Here is an 18,796-nt window from a genome sequence, read left to right as displayed (position 1 = left end):
AAAGAGTGTAAGACACTTCTGGTCACAAACAAGGCTCTTTGGATCAAATCCTGTATTTGATATAAAATAGTGTTTGCTATATATGTGCAATCGCTTTGACTACAGAATGCCAATTGTGCCTTTTTTCTTCCACACAGGCATATGTATATCAGAATAATATATATTTGAAACAAGATCCTAGAGAACCTTCTATTCAAATAACTACTAATGGAAAACCGAATGAGATATTTAATGGAATTCCAGACTGGGTTTATGAAGGTAACAGCATTTCAGATAATATTATTACTATGTGAAGTGATTGTGCCCCATTATATTTATTTATTTATTTATTTATTAAGTTTTTATTTCTCATAAACAGACATGGTTTCTTAACATCCTTTATTTGGGCTTTTTATATCTTCAATGCCTGTTCCCTCTGAACATTATTTAATTTTTTTAAAAATGCATATTTCCCAATCATCTTTTGGGCCTTTTCTTTTTTTGTTTCATATGTATGTCATAAAATTGTTTACTTTCTTTGTTATCCGGACATTCAGAAACTGTTACTCTGTAGTGGGATTGCTTGCACTGTATATAATAACAATTTGTTTTTACATAGTTAAGGACAATTGTTTTTTCTTTTATTTTGTTTTTGTGGCCTCTGGTACTCAGTACCGTTGTGTTTTCCTACTGAGGTCTCTCTTCTTTTTTGCTCTTTTTTACTGTTATGTCATGTACCTTTTGTCCATAGCTCTAGGACATTTTTGCTTCTGAAGGACACCACTGGGATATATAGTAGGCAGGTTTTTAAAATTTCTTTTTCTGTAACAGAATTTATATCTATAAGTTGGACCTAAGGAATGGGAGAACAAACTACATAATGAAAGAATTTCAGTGCAGTCCTAAGAACACTTTCCTGGGACTAAGCCCCACTAAATAGACCTTAGTAGTTAGTTGGTTAGTTAGTTAGTTAGTCAGTTAGTTAGTTAGTCAGTTAGTTAGTTAGTCAGTTAGTTAGTTAGTCAGTTAGTTAGTTAGTCAGTTAGTTAGTTAGTTTATTAATACGGTCAACAACCAACACAAATCACAATACACAATACAAAGTATGCCAAAATTATAAATAAATAAAAAATAATCCAATAAATAAGTAGATGGGCTATATGAAATGATTTAAAATAGATAATTACTTATTAAAATAAATATTGTTTAAAATTGGTGTATTGCATAGAATATCTTTGCAAATTTTACAGGCAGCTGCAAAAAACCTTTTACAAGAAGCTGTAGTCTGCAAATAGATGCCCATAAGAAGCTTCTTTGAAAACAAAGTAAGAGCAGCCCAGGAACCTTCTGTGCTAGGCTTGCAAGGTCTTACCTGGCTGTCAGCAAGGGTGCTCCTGTCCAGTCCCAGGATCTTCTGGTGTGTGCATCTGGAAGTGACATCATCGCACTGGGCACGACGTGCAGGGGGCGCTCTAGCATTTGGGTAAAAAACTCTATGGTCACCATAGAGTTTTAACCCAAATGCTAGAGCAACTCCCACACAATGTGCCTGGCACGATGACATCACCTCTTGGGTACATTATTGCACTGGGCACATTGGGTGCAATGGGGCTCTTCGAGGGCAGGGCTCCCCCACTAGCCAGCTGGCCAACGGTGGATTGGGGGCCCCAAAAGCAGGGGGAAACCCATTCCAATAAGTGCCCTTATCCATGGAGGAGCAGAAGGATCTAGAAATATTAACCTTGCCAATCCCCTTGGAAAGAATACCAATTTTAACCAATACAGAATCACTGCTAACCATAGCCTCGCCCTTACCGTTATCATACCCGATTCCAGACGTGTACGAGTATTTGGGACATCATTAGGCACTTGTAAAATTGTTCTCAAAATTTTGATTGAACCGTGTCCAATTTCCTGATGTTTGAAGTGATATTAATTGGAGCTCCATAGGTATGCTGGGCAAGAGATTTGGCCTTTAACCCTCTTAGAGCTGCTACCACATTTTTGCCCCCATTGTGCCAGTAGAATTTTTGAATTGCTCCTGAACAAAAAATTTTTAGGGTGGCCTGGGCAGATCTTTGGCCAGTCTCAGCCACATGCTCATGATGGGCATTCCTTGCTCCTGATTATTGTAACATTACTCCCAAATACTTAAAGCTTGCAACCTGCTCTACCCTGTAACTGTTGATACACCAGGCCCTGATTTTAGGTCTCTTCCCAAAAGACATGATTTTTGTCTCCTTGAGAAGCTTAACATTTAAAATGTGAACTGTTCTTAAAGGTACAAAATAAAATACCTGTGTTCAGAATCTCTAACTAGAAACCTTGGGCCAAATCTGGTCCTCTAAGAGATTCAGTCTGCAGTTAGCAGTGAAAAGGCCAGGATGAAGAAGGGGAGAAATAACTACTGTGAAAGCTGGGCTTTCCAGAAGATTAGTCTGAAGGACAGAAAGGACTCCAGCTCTGTCTTCTTGTAGCCCTCTGGAGAAACTAGTCATGGATCATTGTAACTGATCATTCATCAAGTGCTTATGCTTTGCTCAATGCTACACAGCAATAAAATCAAACACAAATTCTGCTTAAATTCTAAAAATAAGGAAACTCAAGGCTGGGAAACTACTCCACTCTGCTTACCTGCCTGCAACTTACCCTGCCTCCAAAGTCTCCCTTTACACAGCACAGAGGATGAATTCCGCTGGGCGACAGAGGTGCATTGCTTGTACTTGCAGACAAGTGCATTTGATCAAAGTGCATTTGATTTGTCCTTAGGAGAGAATATGTTCTGTATATACTTGTGCCTTTATAGGATAATATCTACATAAAATCTTCTTTTGTAGTAAAAACATGGATGACATCTAACTTGATTTCTCCTAGAGGAAATGCTTGCTGTAAAGTATGCACTCTGGTGGTCTCCAAATGGGAAGAACGTGGCATATATTCAGTTCAATGATACCGACATACCTGTTATTGAATATTCGTATTATGGTGTGGATCAGTATCCTAGAAAAATAGCTATTCCTTATCCAAAGGTATGTCATTTTTTAAAAATAACATTGTCATTCAGTTGAATAAGATTTTATCACAAAGAATGTCTTGACAACATAAATAACGTTTCGTTTTCTATTTTCTACTGTGCAGTCCTCCACAGAATCACACCCTCCTAAGCACACTGATTTCAGTCAGACCATCTTATGCAGTATTTTCTCGAGTCTGATAGGCAGTGACTCTCTAGGGTACTACTCCACATGAAGCCAGCTGGGTGACCTTGGGTCAGTCACAGTTCTCTCAGAGCTCTCTCACCCCACCTACCTCACAGGGTGTCCATTGTGGGGAGAGGAAGTGAAGGTGATTGTAGACTCTTTTTTTTAATTTGGTAAAAAGTTTTATTTCCCTCTCACAGCTCTTCTCCTTCTTCTGAATCCTGCCCTTAAATTTTAAAAGAAAAAGTGAATGGAAGAACCAATCACTGCAAAAACATAATCATATTTTAATGTATATTATGGGATTAGCACCTATAATAAACCCAATTAATCGATGTGAGTACACTGTGTACACTTTTTTGGGGAAAAATATATGCATATAAATTCAGAGTAAAGAAACAGGTGTCCTTCATGGAGATGACTTGAACAAGAAATTGGTGGTTTTAAGTCGCAGTTTGCCAGAACATTCTTCTAGATCTCAGCAACTAGAAGTCATACCAATAGACTTTTGATAGGTAGAGTCCAGGGGCAGCAACCATTTTAGTCCAGGCACTAAAAAAATCAGTCTACCTGTTGAAGATGTTGGTGTGCATGCAAACAAGATGGGGGGGGGGGAAGGGTTGGACTTGACCAGGTAGGAATGTTGCAAACCAAGCCCCAGGGCACTGCTAGCACCTCAGAGATTAATCTTGGACTTGGCTGGTTGCTCCACAGGTCTAGGAATTGATGATGAGCATGAGCTATGCCTGTTGCCATCTCCTGCACTACTGGCTCCAACAGTGCTGCTGGGGCCCAGGTTGTGTGGGTGGGTGCCAAGCCCTGGTCCTAGATTCAAAATGGTCTGGTACGCTGCTGTTGGCATGTGTGTCAGGGGCTCTCATCCCTTGATATAATCATTCAAAGAAGCACAGTGACTGCAGGTTTGCGAAAGGACAGTTTCTTTTTTGCTTTGATAGAGAAATTGCCTGTGGGATTGCCTAGAGCAATGGCCCTGTATTGTGCCAACAGGTGTCACAGAAATTAACTAAATAACAGTGCAATCGTAGATTGGTGGCTCAAGTGGTTAAGACGTTGAACTGCAGGCTGTGGAAGGTCGGTACTTCAGCAGTTCGAGACCCGGGTGCCGCATGATGGAGTGAGCTCCCATCTCTAGTTCCAACTCCTGCCAACCTAACAGTTCGAAAGCAAGAAATTGCAAGTAGATAAATAGGTACCACTTCGGTGGGAAGGTAACAGCGTTCCATGCACCTTGGTGTTTAGTCATGCCGGCCACATGACCATGGAAACGTCTTCGGACAGCGCTGGCTCTTCGGCTTTGAAACGGAGATGAGCACCGCAACCCTAGAGTCGGATTCGGCTGGCTTTCGAGCAAGGGAAACCTTTACCTTTACCTTAAGTTCATTGACTTCCATGGACTTAGAAAGGTGTGACTGTGTTCAAGATTGCAGTGTAACGAAGTAAATTGTAGTGCTTTTAAACTGTGAAGTCATGCAAAAAGTGTCTCATGTCTTTCTAAAGTGGCTAGGGGAAAAACATTTCCTGAAAACTGAAGTTAATGTTGTATTTTTAAATATCTTAACTAAATATTGCAAAGATCAGTTTGAATAACCAGATAATACATTTCCTTTGAAGGCTGGGGCTAAAAACCCTACAGTCAAGGTGTTTGTCATAGACACCACAAACCCTGAAGTTTTCGGTCCTAAGGAAATACCTGCTCCAGCAGTGATAGCCTCAAGGTAGTATGTTCTTATATTCACCTTTTCTTCTCCTTTGCTGCTGATTTTTGTTTTTCTTTTTGACAGAAATATACTATCATTTCAGCTGACCTTTTCCTGAAAGGTTCTTTTCTATGTGATAGTTCTGATCTGTTTTATGTATCAGGAGTGGAAAGTTTCATGCCTGATTTTCCACTGCCTCCAGAACACCAGGATCTGATCTCTCATGTGTATATTAATACAACAGCATGCTGTTCTTATAGTAAAGCTTTCTTTGTATCGCTCATTTCTAGTGATCATTATGTCACTTGGATTACATGGGTAACGGATAACCGAATTGGTGTGCAGTGGCTGAAAAGAGTCCAGAACTTCTCGCTCTTGGCTATTTGTGACTACAATGATCGTTCTAGATCCTGGATGTGCCCAGAGGTACTCTTGTCTACAGGGCTTGCTTTTAAAATAAAGGCTGCTGCAATAGCTACTGATGATGATGCATACACAATTATTATATACAAAACAAACAAACTAAACCTACAAGCAGTCATGTTGGTCCATTTAAAAATGTACAAACTCAAGAGCTGCTGCAATAGCTACTGATGATGATGCACGCACAATTATTATATACAAAACAAACAAACCTACAAGCAGTCATGTTGGTCCATTTAAAAATGTACAAACTCAAGAATAGCAATAATCTTACTTGGTCCAGAGGGAGAGGGGTAACTGTGTTAGTCCCTTCCAACAAAAGACAACAGAAGTCCAGAAGCATTTTCAACATTAACACTTAGTGAGTAGGGTTTTGAACCTGGATCTCTGCAGGCGTACTCTGATATACTGGTCTGGTTCAGGATATTTGGGGCAAAAGGAGCCAGAAAAGTGTTAGTCAAAAATTTCCCTCTGTATCCACAACATATTCTCAATATGAAATTTTAGGTTAAAACTGACAAGCAGGATATATATCCAGAATCGATGTAGTAACTGATTTCCCTTAATTTTGTCCAGTCCTTTGTGAAAGAATAAGTCTTGTTTTCCCACACTTCTTGGGAGGGCTTTCCTGCTAGAGCTGGAAAAATGTGCAGACCAAGCTGCTGTGCTTCCCTATGACCTGACACTGCTACTAGGGATCGTTTCTTTTAGCCTTGCTTATATTCATGCATCTTTCCCACAAATTATTTCTTTTCACTTTATTTTCATCGCCGTACCCCGAGGCAGAAACTCTGTGCATACATTGCAGTGCAGAGCTAAGGCTGTTGTAGAAGGCCAATGCGTTGAAGATTATCTATGTGAAGTGGTTTGCTGGACTTGAAACTAGAGTGGTCAGCATCCTGGTGACCTCCAGTCCAAAATGATGCTTCTCAGCATGCCCTTGCCTCTGCATGTAGTTGCCAAAACCTCTTTTGTGGTGTGTTTATAAAGTGCTTTTATCAGATAAATCTGTGCACCAGTGGTTTGATATCCAGAGGTGCAAGCAGATGGAAGAACTCCATTAAGCCTTGTTTGCTCAAAAGATCTCTGCATGAAAATATGTCCATCTCTTTCTTTGCTTTCCCATTAAACTCGAAGTTTAATGCATAAGAGATGGTGACTACTCCATATACCATGAGATAATAAAAATGGAGTAGTCAAATATAGCCAGGGAATCTGATTTTGCAAGCCCAGAAGTGTGTGTACAGAGTGCATGCTTAAAAGCTGCTCAGGAAAATATCCCAATGGATCAGTAAAGCTGTCCTTCCGAGTAAAAACTGACTCGCAAGTAAGAATTTGCACGATCAGACAGAATGTACCTAGTCCCACCAAAACCTTTGCCCTGCTTTTCAAACATGAACAGTCCTGTAGAAGTCAATTAGACCACTTTGATGAGTTATGTGTCATGGGACTATTTGCACTTTTCACTTGGATTAACATGCATCTGCGTTTAATTTTATATGAGCCCAACACATTAGTTGAATGGTGGGTGCTTTAGAGGGAAATGCATTAGAGGAACTCACAATGGTTTAATGCACTTGCACCATTTCCCTTGGTCCTGCATCTGTATCAAGATCTGATTCTCAACAGGGCAAAATCTGTGGATAGTTAAATCTGGAGATCGGAGCCATGACGGGTATTTCCACAAACTTGGAAAACTTGCTAGGTTAGCAGAGAAATCTGAATTTAAAAAAAAATTACATTGGTGTTTTTTTTAAAAAACAAACCCAAATAATAGAAGCAGTTTTAAGAAACAGATGCCCTCAATGGTTGTTTGTAGACAATCACAACAGTACTGCCTTACAGCCTTGGGTCAAATCTGCATTTGCATTTTTAAATCAGTTTCGTGCTGCTCTGACACCGTCTTTCTCTATGCTTGTTTGAACGTTGTTTGGAGAAGATTCTTTTAAAGCAGTGGGGAGGTGAAATGATAGTGGAGCTGCCATGAAAGGGCAATAAACATATGCGGATGCGCAAAAGTATGCTAGCACTGTTGAGGTGTGAAAACGAAACCAAATGTAGAAGCTTTTTTGAAGATGGAGTCAGAAGGCTGGGACACCGGTGGGAAAGACAAATGCAGATTCGACCTGAGTTGCAATTCCATGGCTGTTTTGGCCTTTGTGGGAGGACTCACTGGGGCCAGGCCCACCAGCAAACACCAGGTAACTTGCTACCAACTGACTTGCATGACTCACCCTGTTCAACAGCAGCCAGCCCACAAACCAATGTTATGTAGTGGTTAGAATTTCCACCTAGGGTCTGGGAGACCCAGGTTTGAATCTCCACTTTGCCTTGGAAGCTCACTGGGTGATCTCAGGCTAGTTACACATTCTCAGCCTAATCTTCCTCACAGAGTTGTTGTAAGGACAGAGTGGAGAATGATACAAGTGGCCGTGGATCCCCATTATGGAGAAGGGCAGGGTATAAATAAAGTAGATAAATAAATATAGGTGAAGATGGAGGGACAGTTAAAAGAGGTTGATTGATGAGTAGGAAGGAAACTGGGAAAGGTAAGGATATTCCAAAAGTAGGGAAAGAGGAAATGCTGTGGGGAGAGGGATACAGGGGATAGTGAGGTGCCCCACACAAGTCCCTGCAGGTTCCCCACTGCTCAGTTGGGATTGGTCTAGTATCCATGCCACGCAACTATGTCAGTTTTCCCATGTAGAGGCTGCCAGTGAAGGGAAGGAAGAAAAGCTGAAGACGGGAGTAAAGATCAAGGTAGGCTGGCTAGCAGGTGGAAAAGAGAGGAGGAAGTGGGAAAGGGGGCAAAGTTATGGGGGCTTCCAGGAAAGAGAAAGTAGAAATCGTGTGAGACGGGAAATTGAAGTGCCCCCCTCAAGTCCTTGCAGGTTTCCCTCTTCGGCGGCGACCTCCAGCGGGCACCAGCAGGGAGCTCCAGGCCCCGCCCTCCCGCACCTCACCCGGGGGGATGGCGTCCCCGCCCAAATGACCCCTGTGTAGAATACTGTTGTGAATCTGCTGGTAGTGGTAGGGCATCCTGTGTGCCTTGCCAGAAAATAGTATGTGTTACTTTAACAGTTTTCAAGCATGACATGCCAGATGTTTACTTTAAATATTTCCTCCACCCCTTCCACACCTGTCCCTCCTTCCCCATACACAGGCCAAACAAAACGCCACATTTTGTTAGAAGCTGCATCCAGAGGCTTTTTCTGCAGGGAATGGTATTTTAAAAGTCCATAGGGGCTAGGGATGCCATTCCCCAGGTGGGGGCCGGTATCCCCACTTTCATGGGCTCCTGCTGGCTGGCGAGAGAAAATTCCCCCCACCTCCGACACCATGCACAACACACTGACGTCACTCAGAAATGATGTCAACGCGTTGGTGACGTCGTGGGGTGACGCTCTGCTTGTTGGGCAAAACTTGGTTTGAGGCTGTTTTTACCATAGAGTTTTGCCCAAAAAACAGCGCACCACCCCCAACGTTGCCAACATGCTGCTGTCCCTGCCCACCCCCAGAATGCCCCTCATGTCCCCCCACTGGTGCAACGAAGGGAACTGGCAACCCTAATAGGGGCCCAGTTTGTCTTGGAATCATTACATGAGGGGAGGAGGAACTCCTGCCCTCCCCTCCATGCCCTTTCCTGAGCAGAAATGGCCCTGGGGGGGTTTATTTTCCCCATTTGGAGCTGCACATCACATACAGCTCTAAAATGGGACAAATATATATAAAGCGCGCGCACGCACACACACACAAAAGATGTATTTCCTGGTGCAGCTTGTATCTGAGCAGAAGTCATAAAACTAATCAATAAAGAATTAAAACAACCATTTAAGGGGCAGCAATAAAATAATATGAAAAGGTCTTTAGAACAGTAGTAGGAGCAATAAATTATTAAGGAGCTAGAGATAGCAGTAATTGAACGTAAATGCTCAGCTGAGAAATCAAGATAACAAAAAAACAGCAACAAGTCTCAGGTACCAAAAAATGATGTTACATGATATGAAAAACGTAACAAACTCAGTTCCACAGTTACACAACAGCACTAGATGATTGGAGAAAGGGAGGTTGCTGAAAAGTACTGAGACTTACTCGTGATTTCAGCTCTCATACTTTATTTCAGCTCAGAACAAAGACAAGTTGCCCAGCTCGCAGGCTGGTTTATATGCACAACAACCCCGCACCCAAAACACACCCACACACTAGTGATTGGCTATTTACAGTGGTCGAGAGTTCCATAGACTCTCGACTGGGAGCCTAGCCTGCCGATAGGTGCGGCTAGGATCCGCTTGTCCCATTGTTCCTGCGAGCAAAGCTCGAGGGCTTCGCCTGCTATGAGACAGCTTTATGGGGGAGGGGAAGAGGCCCATATGCCATCTGTCTTCCTTTCCTTTCCTTTCCTTTCCTTTCCTTTCCTCTCCTTTCCTTTCCTTTCCTTTCCTTTCCTTTCCTTTCCTTTCCTTTCCTTTCCCACATCTCTGCCAGCTCCCTCTCACACCACAGTAGGATTTTTAAAGTTTCTTCAGTTCCCTTCCTTCTTTCCACGTGGCAGAATCATATATCCTTTTTTTCTCCCCACCTAAGGAGAAGGGTTCCCCACCCTTCCATGTTATTTGCCTTCATGTTGGTGGCCATTTCCAGATTAAAGAGGAGACTAGGAGCACCTTAAATGATTTATGCTGGAATAAATTTTGTTACTCTCCAAAGTGCTCCTGTTTAATTTTGATTTGCAAATTTCACAATAACTTGTGTCGTTCATCTCAGTTTCCTATCCACATAAAGCCAAAAGGTTTCTCTAAACTGTCACTGCTAGTAGATAACTTAGGGGCTTCCTGTCCTCCTTTCCATCAGATACACAGGCCAGTAAAAGATGGAGCCCCTGGGAGGAAAGGAATTCTTTTGCTGAAATTCAACACTGTGAATTTTTAAAACTGCAAAAATTCTGTCTTCAGAGAGCAAATTCACTGAGAATAATTCAGGAGGGTCCAGAGACTGTAACAAAATATTGACTCTGACAAAAAATAATAAACACATATGTATATGTATAAATCATTTGTGCGCAATGTTGTCAACCATAGCTTACTAATCATTTGTTTTCATGTAGCAATTGGAATGCTGAAAGGCTGAACCAAAAACTGATTCAAAATGTTGGCAGTACACTAAGAACTTTGTAATAAGTCAGTGTCTAGCTGTGCTGTCCTAATCAGAGTTACACCCTTCTAAAATGCATGAAAATGAGAGGGCTTGGAAGGATGTTGATCTGTTTAGGACTGCACTTTAAAACGTTGGATGACTTTTATAATAGCAGGGTGACTTTAATGGAGTATTTTCAAATTTTGTAGAATGTGTTCTGTACAGCTGTGGAAGCTGTAGAACATAAGCTCCCAAGCTCTGCCAATTCTTAAGAAGCTGAGCGTGAAGACCAAAGTAACAGTTTTAGAGCAGTGAGGCCGCTCTGGAAGCCCCCTGACTGTAATCAATAATATACATAATCTTTCATCACTAAAACCAAGCTCCAAAACAAATGAACAAAAACTCCCCACACCAGTTCTGCAAGCAGCAAGCAGAAACTGGTGGTTATGCATGGTGCTGATTGATTGTTTCTTCCATGAGTTGTCCAAAAAAATCGTCCACATCGTCCCAAGATGTCCGAATAGTTTTACTGTTTATTTGGGGGTTTTTTTCAATGCCTGAGTGGATGAATGAACAGATGGACATATGAATGTGCATGAGCTGCTTTTGAAAACTCAGGGCGAAAGTGAGTTGCCTGTTTGAAGGAAGGGGCAAGAAGAATGATTGAGCCAGCATTCTTTTTGTTGGTATGCGGGGCTATTCAGTTGCAAAGTTAGGATGAAGACAAGTTCTGTGACTTTTGTGTGTGTGTTACGTCTGACGAAATTCACCAATGCAATCTTAAGTGAAATTCACCTTTATTCATTTATTTACCTAATAATTTAAGCTTTCGACTTAGAATGGTGCGGTTCTACTTAAGACTGCACTATAATTGTTCCCATTCTTTTGTAACCATTTTGAGATCAAAGAGACCAGAGGAGATTAAACTTTAATTCTTTGCTCTTTTAAAATCAGAGTTTTCAAAGAAAGTTGTTGTATGAAGTTTTACATGATTATGAGTCAGTCTTATAGAGGGAAAAGAAGGTATTTGAGGAGTTTATTTGGTTTTACTCTGTAATGTTTTAATAGCTACTTGAAAGCTGTCCTGAGCCAAGTGGAAGGGTGGGGTATAAATATTTTCAATCAAGTTGAATAAATAATGAATAAATATATTAAAAATTCTATATATTTTTTTGCAATAAAAGGTTTTGAAAAATAGGAAGATGGAAGCTAGGGAAAAAATCTTACTACTTTGATGTGTGAAATTTTGATTTACCGACAATGTGAGCCCAGTTCAAATGAGAAAATATTTCAGCGGACCTTGCGGGAACCTCTCATAAAGGCACAGGAGATACTGCAAAAGAAACTCTAGAAAGTTTTAAGATATTGCTTCAAGCTGTAGGAGTTTAGGTCATTTTATGGTTTTGGTAGGGGCAAAAATGTGATTTACAAATGATGCGAGAAGCACCTTAGAGACCAGCGCAAGGGTATAAGCTTTTGAGAGTCGAAGTTCCTTTTGTCAGATTCAAGTTGGAATGGAGATCTCAGGAGGGGTGTCATAAAGAACTTTTGTCGAGGATACAAAGGTACAATGCATAGTGTAATCAGCTTGATTACAGCAGAGGGGAAACATTTGGGGGCAGAAGATTAGCATCTGTAGTGAGGTAAGAATCCTGTGTCCCCTATTCAGCCCGGGGTGGGGGTGGGGGTCTGTCTGTTGTTCTGAACTTGTGAATGAACCCAACTTCTGACTGGGATTTAAAAAAAAAAAACCTCCGTTCTCCATTGCTACTCCTGTCTCACAAAGGGAGTGTTGACTCTTGAAAGCTGAAAATCTTGTTGGTCTTTACGGTGCTACTGGACTCCAATCCAGCTGTTCTTACTGCAGACTAACATGGCTACCCTCTGAAACTGTTGACAGATGAGTGGTTCTTAACAGGGAGATAATGAAGAATCTGGTGGTGTTTTCTGGTGGTTGCAGTGAATTGGTACATACCAGTCTGGCTCCTCTGCATATAATTCTGATGATGCCCATATAAATAGTAATTTGCATTTGGCAGATACCACAGGAAGAACCACAGTGCATCCTAAGCAGAATTACACCCTTCGAAGTCCATTGATATCAGTGGACTTTCAAGGATGTAACTCTGCTTAGTTATTTGCCTCGGCAGTACAATCCTGATTAACACAATTCTTGTTATATACATATAATATGCACAGCAGGGAAGGGAGAAACACCTGAATGTCAAAGGCTTATTCAAGTTCCTTAAAGGTGATGGGTTGGTCAAAGACGAAAACACAAAGTGCTGAGGTGCGAAGCCTCACAATCCAGGATAACACTACCACCAGTCCTCTTAATTAACCCGCCAGCCAGAGACCAAGGGACTTGGTCTCGAACCCTCCTGGGTCAAAGTTGAAGAAATCAGCCCTACAAGGTAGGACACTTGCAAGCTGAATTTCAGAGAGCAGTTATTCTAGCAGCTGTAGCCAGTAAGGGCTGAAGTGGGGGATTCAGATTGAACCCACGAAATATAATTAATGAGATTTATTAAAAGGATGTGCAGGAATGTACAATATATGAGCCATGAACAGTGAGAATAAAATAATAAAGCTTAATGTCTAACCTAAACACATTTACAAGCATTGGCTCTCTAGATCCAGGTGTTATCTGACAAGATTGTATCCAACATAGTTTCAAAGACCAGAACAAAGACCCGCATGGCCCAGTCAAAAACAGAAGGTGTCCTAAAGTTAGATGCCATCCAGACAAAAGACAAAACTAGAATGAAAGATCTTTCTTTTTTGCCCAGTGACCCAGGTTGGCACGATTCTTGTTGACCTATCAAATGTATAGCAAATGATGTAACTTTGAAGTTACAGACAGCTTGACCTCAGATTCCCAGAGGGAAAAACGTTTACTAGGCCTCAGCCTGAACCAATGTTTCTGAATAGACAAGAGACTGCTAGGCAAGCCAGTCTCTTGACACTGTGTTTCTTCACCACACCCAAACAGTCATCACTGATATAAATCTCTGTACTAGTCTTTCTGTGTCAGTTTTTGTGTTTAATTGAAGATTATGCTTTTTACATTGATGTTCTTACACTTTTATAAGGTGATTATGGTTTAAAAGTATGGAATTTGGCACACATACATTGCCCATGGAAAGTGTTTTTTTGATATGAATCCCAGTAAGCTGGCAGTGTCTCAGTACTGCCTTCACCCATCCTGATGCTATTTAACTTGATTTTGTTTTGCAGAATCGACAGCATGTAGAAGAAAGCCCGGCAGGATGGGCTGGTGGAGTATGATTTCTATTCTCTTTAAATGTTGGTTTTGTTAAGAGCATTCTATAGCTCCTAATTGATCTGTGCAGAGGCTTTTCACGGCTGTCAATCCATGCATTACACATTTCATTCAAAAGTTGTTTTTGTTTACTCATAACAGGCACAGATGGTCTTAAGAAATTGTTTAAATAAATTAAAACAAAGCATCATTTGATGGGGAAAAACAGAAGTAGAAAGAATGAGGATGTATTCCACACATAAGCATTACAGTACATCCCCACTTTATATGTGTCCCCCAACCAGTATGCTCGTGTTCTTACAACAAGGCACCTTTGAGTGGGGCCAGACAATTCTCCCGTCAGTTCCTGACAATATGGCTCATTAATTTTTTTCTTCAGGTCTTATGATAATAATGACAAAGTACATAGCGACTATCTGTGCCTGCCTCACATTCAACAGGGATAACATGAAAAAAGTGTATATTTTTTTTCTTCTTTTTTTTTTTTTTTGAAAGTCATATTTATTCGGTTTTTGAATACATTTCATCATGTATACAAATTCTACTTATAGAAAAAAAAAAGTGTATTTTGAAAGGTACCCCTCTGCAGTTGAATTTTTTTAAAAAAACTGGGGGAAAAATATGATCATGGGCTAAATATATGATCAAGAGAGTGGCAAGATGGGTTGGAATGAATCTAAACAATGAACTACTTCATCCAAGAAGCAATACAACTTTGAGTAGCAGGCAAAATATTCTGATACCTCTGGACTTTTCCAGGATGATAAAGAACCCCTTTTTATGTTTCAGGATAGTTTAATGCTGTAGTCAGTGTCCACTGCCACCTAGCTGGCTGGTGGGCAGCCCCATAGCCGGAAATTTTGGCTTGGTAGGGCATGTGGAAATTTTGTGGGGCAGTAGGGGAATGGGGAGGGAGCCGCCTCTCTCCCTCACCTCCTGCAAGATTTAAAGAGCTTGCTGATCAGCTGGAGGCCCCCTTTAAATCTTGGAGGAGGGGAGGGAGAGGGGCGGCTGCAAGATTTAAAGGGCCCTTCAGCTGATTGGCAGCCACGTGTTCCACTGATCAGCTGGAGGGTCCTTTTAATGTCACAGGAAGGAGGGGGAGAGAGGCAACAGCTGTTGTGGGGTATTCCTCACATTTGAGGGGGCAGAGCCCTGAAATGCCCCACTGTAGCTACAGGCCTGCCAGTGGGAGGGAAATGATTGGGGAAATGGGAGAGTGGTTGGTGTCATGCCAAAGCCATGACATCACTTCTGCCATGACGTGGAAAATACCATCATCACATCAGTGACTCAGCTCTAGCTTTTCCTGGATGTTTGGGAGAATGCCAGAGCTATGCTGGCAATGTGATAATGTCACTTCTGTGTCACACCAGAACTGACACCACTGCATTGCTGCTAACATCTCAATGTTGCCAGCAAGCCATAAGGGCTCTTCTGCATTGTCATTTTTGTCACTCATTTTTCCCTATTGCTTTGGGTCGTCCCTCCTTTTCCAGTTGTGTTTTGCTCCCTCTAGGACTACTAGAGAGAGCAAAACACATTGGGGGGGAGACCCTGAAGAAATAGGGACAAACAAGTGACAAATATGACAATGCAGAAGAGTCTTAAGTCGCCTGCCAGTTCTAGGGAGGGTGATTTTAGCATGCAACTGTTGTTCTGACTTTTCTTCTTTGTCGCTCATTGGCATGACTTTATCAGTGTTGTTGTTTCAGTTTATGCAGTTTTCAAGGGAATAGCCTTTTTCATTATAATAAGCTGGTTTGGAGGCCTTGGGAGAGGCCAGATGGCAGGATGTAAATAAATAGATGCGGTTTTTGAAGCAATGTTTCTCACATTATCTGGAGCAAAGTGTTCTCAAGAAAATGCTTGTTTCAGCTTCTGTGCTTCTCATGTCCCTAGTCTGTTCAAAAACTTAAGTGCAGAATTTTTCATCCTGAACTACCAAATAAGTGCATTTTGAACATGCTGATTTGATGGACAAAAGTAGGGATTTCCGCATTTTTGAGAAACTCAGCACCTACAAAACATCTGGCATGAAAAATATCACAATGAAATGTGTTTGGCCAAATGAACATTTGTAGGTTTTTGTGACTGGATCTACTTTTGCACAAGAGCTGTGAAAAATCTAGTAGTTTCCTATAAATGTATTTCTGCTAATTTTGGTACATGTTGTTTACAGTTTTTAAATGAGATTCAGAGCTTCATAATGAGGTACCTGTGGTACATAGAATACTTCTGATTCTGTGGCAACAAGAAAGACTATGTTTTTATGGTAAATGTGACTTTGAACAGCTTTTTAGAGGGGTGTGACCATGCCCCAGTGACAGTATCTTTCAAAAGTTTCGATTCTAGATACATTTCAAAATGTGTAGTGGCTCCACAAAATCTCAGCAAAATGCACTATTATGATGCAAACCCCAAATGCCACACTTTATTGATTTGACATGGAATATCTGTATAGCAGGATGGCAAAACCTGGGCCTTAGTCTGGTTATATGTTTATTCAGTGTCTTTTGTGTTGCCGACAAGGTATTAATTTCTGTTTCCATGTCTTTTTTGTTTTTCAGTTCTTTGTCTCAGCTCCATATTTCACTTCTGATACCATTTCATATTACAAAATTTTCAGTGACAAGAATGGTTATAAACATATCCATTATGTCAAAGATTCTGTGGTATGTCGAGCAAAGAATGAATATAACATTCGTATGTCTGTACTGCAGCACATCTGCCAAAAATACAACATCTCACTTATCACCTTTAAATCTGTTGATTTTATAGGAAAATGCAGTACCAATCACTAGCGGACCATGGGAAGCCATATACATCTACAGAGTAACTGATGATGCAATGTAAGTATGTGAAAAGGCATGGTGTGTTGTTTATGTAATTTGTCAATACAATTTACATTCAGTGTACCAGCGATTTTTCTGTTATAGCAGAGCCCCATTTTCAAAGGTCAGGGGGGAAAGGGTCTTTCTAGATGACAAGAGAACTTGGATTTCCTTTAACAACAAATGACCTGGAAAAGCCTTGATGTTAAATGACAACATAGCTATTCAGACACACAGGCTGCAGTCACACACACTAAATAATCCACTTTCAATCCACTGTCAATGCACTTTCCAACTGGAGTTCACTGTGTGAACTGGCAAAATCCAGTTGGAAAGTGAATTGAAAGTGGATTGAAAGTGGATTATTTAGCAGTGTTCCCTCTAAGCTGAGTTAGTGTGAGCTAGCACACAGTTTTTTAGCCGCCAGCTCACACCTTTTTGTCTCCGCTCAGGAAGGATGGCTCCAGAGCAAACTAATTTATGCAGTAGCCAAATTGCTCACTCAAAACTTTAATGCCGGTAGCTCACACAGCAGAATTTTTGCTCACAAGAATCCACAGCTTAGAGGGAGCATTGTTATTTAGTGTGTGTGATCTCAGCCTGACAATCTATACATTGCCTTAATTTTCTCTTACATGTTTTCGTATGCCATGTTGGATCCCTGATGGGCTCATCGGATGTTTAATTTACAGTGCTATGACTAAAATGAGGCTATCGTACACCGCTCACATCATGAGAGGACAAAACTCCCTAGAAAAGACAATCACTGTAGGAAAAATGGAAGGCGGCAGGAAAAGAGGAAGACCCAGCATGAGATGGTTTGACTCAATCAAGGAAGCCATGGCCCTGAGTCTGCAAGACCTGAGCAAGGCTGTTAATGATAGCGCATTTTGGAAGATATTAATTCATAGGGTCTTGATGGAATTTAACACACACATCTTAAGGATCGTTTCACCCTTTGATTTAAATGGATGTAATTAATTTCAAAAGGTATAATTCTGTTTAGGATTGCACTGGCAATCACAAAAGGCAGCCATTAAGAAGGGGGTAGTTTGAATCAAGACTGCAGCACTGGGGATGTTAGAGGAGGTTAATCCCGTTTCTCGTTTTCCCTACTAAACATACCAGTCCTTTACTGCTTTTAGCCCCATATGGGGCAAAGAAAACCATACTTGGCACTTCTACCTACTGCTGTTTAACAGCAATTGAGAGGAGTGGATTATCGATCATAGTGGAGGAGGGAAACATTAAAATCCTCCTTCCATCTATCACTTCTCCTTCATCTACTTTTGGAACTAGATTAAAATCTAAAAATAATCTCTAACATCACATGCAGTGTGGCCCCAAGTTCTTCAATCCATGCTAGGGTTGCAAAACCCCCCCGGTTTGCCAGGGGTCTCCCATTTGGGGGGGGGGGTTCTACCCGCCGCCGGCCAGATGAGGGAAGCCCCACACCCAACACCCACAGCCACCCATCTCTCTCTCTTTAAGTGTGTGGAACCCATGTTTCCTCCCAAGCCTGATCTCTGCAAGCTTGCAGGGAAATGCCAGCTTCATGCTCTTAAAAGGGAAACGCCGGCTCCTTTAAGTGCAGGGAACTGCCGTTTCTGGAGATCTGGTGCACGGGCGGGGGGGGCGGCGGATGGCCCCAACGTGACATCATCATGTCGGGGATGAGCCGCCCCCTCCAGGAACGCCCCCAAAGTCCCCCGCTGGGGGTGGAAGATGGACTTGGCAACCCTAATCCTTGCTACCTGTATGCAAAATGCTTAACACCTTGTGTATTCTTTGTGCTGTCAAACCATAGTTTATATGACATAATAAATTGTGTTCCAGATTCTTTTCAAGCAATGAATTTGAAGGCTATCCAGGGAGAAGGAATATTTATAAGTAAGTTCCTGTCAAGCTTTAAGTAATGTTGTTTGAGGTATTTTCCACCTGAGATGATGCCTGATAATTATGAAGCATATGTAGATCATTAGTAATTGTGGAAAGGTTACTCTTAAGTTCCCTGTGACCTCGCAGCTTATTACCTCTTCATTCATATATCTGGATACACTATTGCCTGTGACCTTTGCCCCTTCAGCTCCACCCCTTAGCTGCCCAAAAGTCTCCTGGTCCCTTAAACAACCCTGCTTTTGTTCATTGCTGCCCTTTAACCCTTCCATTCAAAATTCCCTTTCCTTACTTAAACCAAGGCTAATCAAGTGCAGAAGGAATGATAAC

General features: G+C 41.5%; 1 protein-coding gene across 1 annotated transcript in view; it reads left to right on the top strand.

The window, feature by feature from the left end:
- FAP (fibroblast activation protein alpha) overlaps nucleotides 1–18,796 on the top strand; it is an 80,369-nt gene that overhangs the window by 19,313 nt on the left and 42,260 nt on the right. The window contains exons 7-14 of the mRNA XM_015426235.1: nucleotides 138–258; nucleotides 2,854–3,008; nucleotides 4,812–4,915; nucleotides 5,188–5,323; nucleotides 13,691–13,735; nucleotides 16,307–16,411; nucleotides 16,518–16,588; nucleotides 18,407–18,460. Of these exons, the coding sequence (XP_015281721.1) occupies nucleotides 138–258; nucleotides 2,854–3,008; nucleotides 4,812–4,915; nucleotides 5,188–5,323; nucleotides 13,691–13,735; nucleotides 16,307–16,411; nucleotides 16,518–16,588; nucleotides 18,407–18,460 (791 nt within the window). The remainder of the gene's footprint in view (nucleotides 1–137; nucleotides 259–2,853; nucleotides 3,009–4,811; nucleotides 4,916–5,187; nucleotides 5,324–13,690; nucleotides 13,736–16,306; nucleotides 16,412–16,517; nucleotides 16,589–18,406; nucleotides 18,461–18,796) is intronic.

This window comes from Gekko japonicus, unplaced genomic scaffold (assembly GCF_001447785.1).
Source record: "Gekko japonicus isolate JY-2015 unplaced genomic scaffold, Gekko_japonicus_V1.1 scaffold399, whole genome shotgun sequence".
Taxonomy (NCBI): domain Eukaryota; kingdom Metazoa; phylum Chordata; class Lepidosauria; order Squamata; family Gekkonidae; genus Gekko; species Gekko japonicus.
Note: the sequence above shows the minus strand (reverse complement) of the source record. Positions and strands in the feature narration are given on the sequence as shown.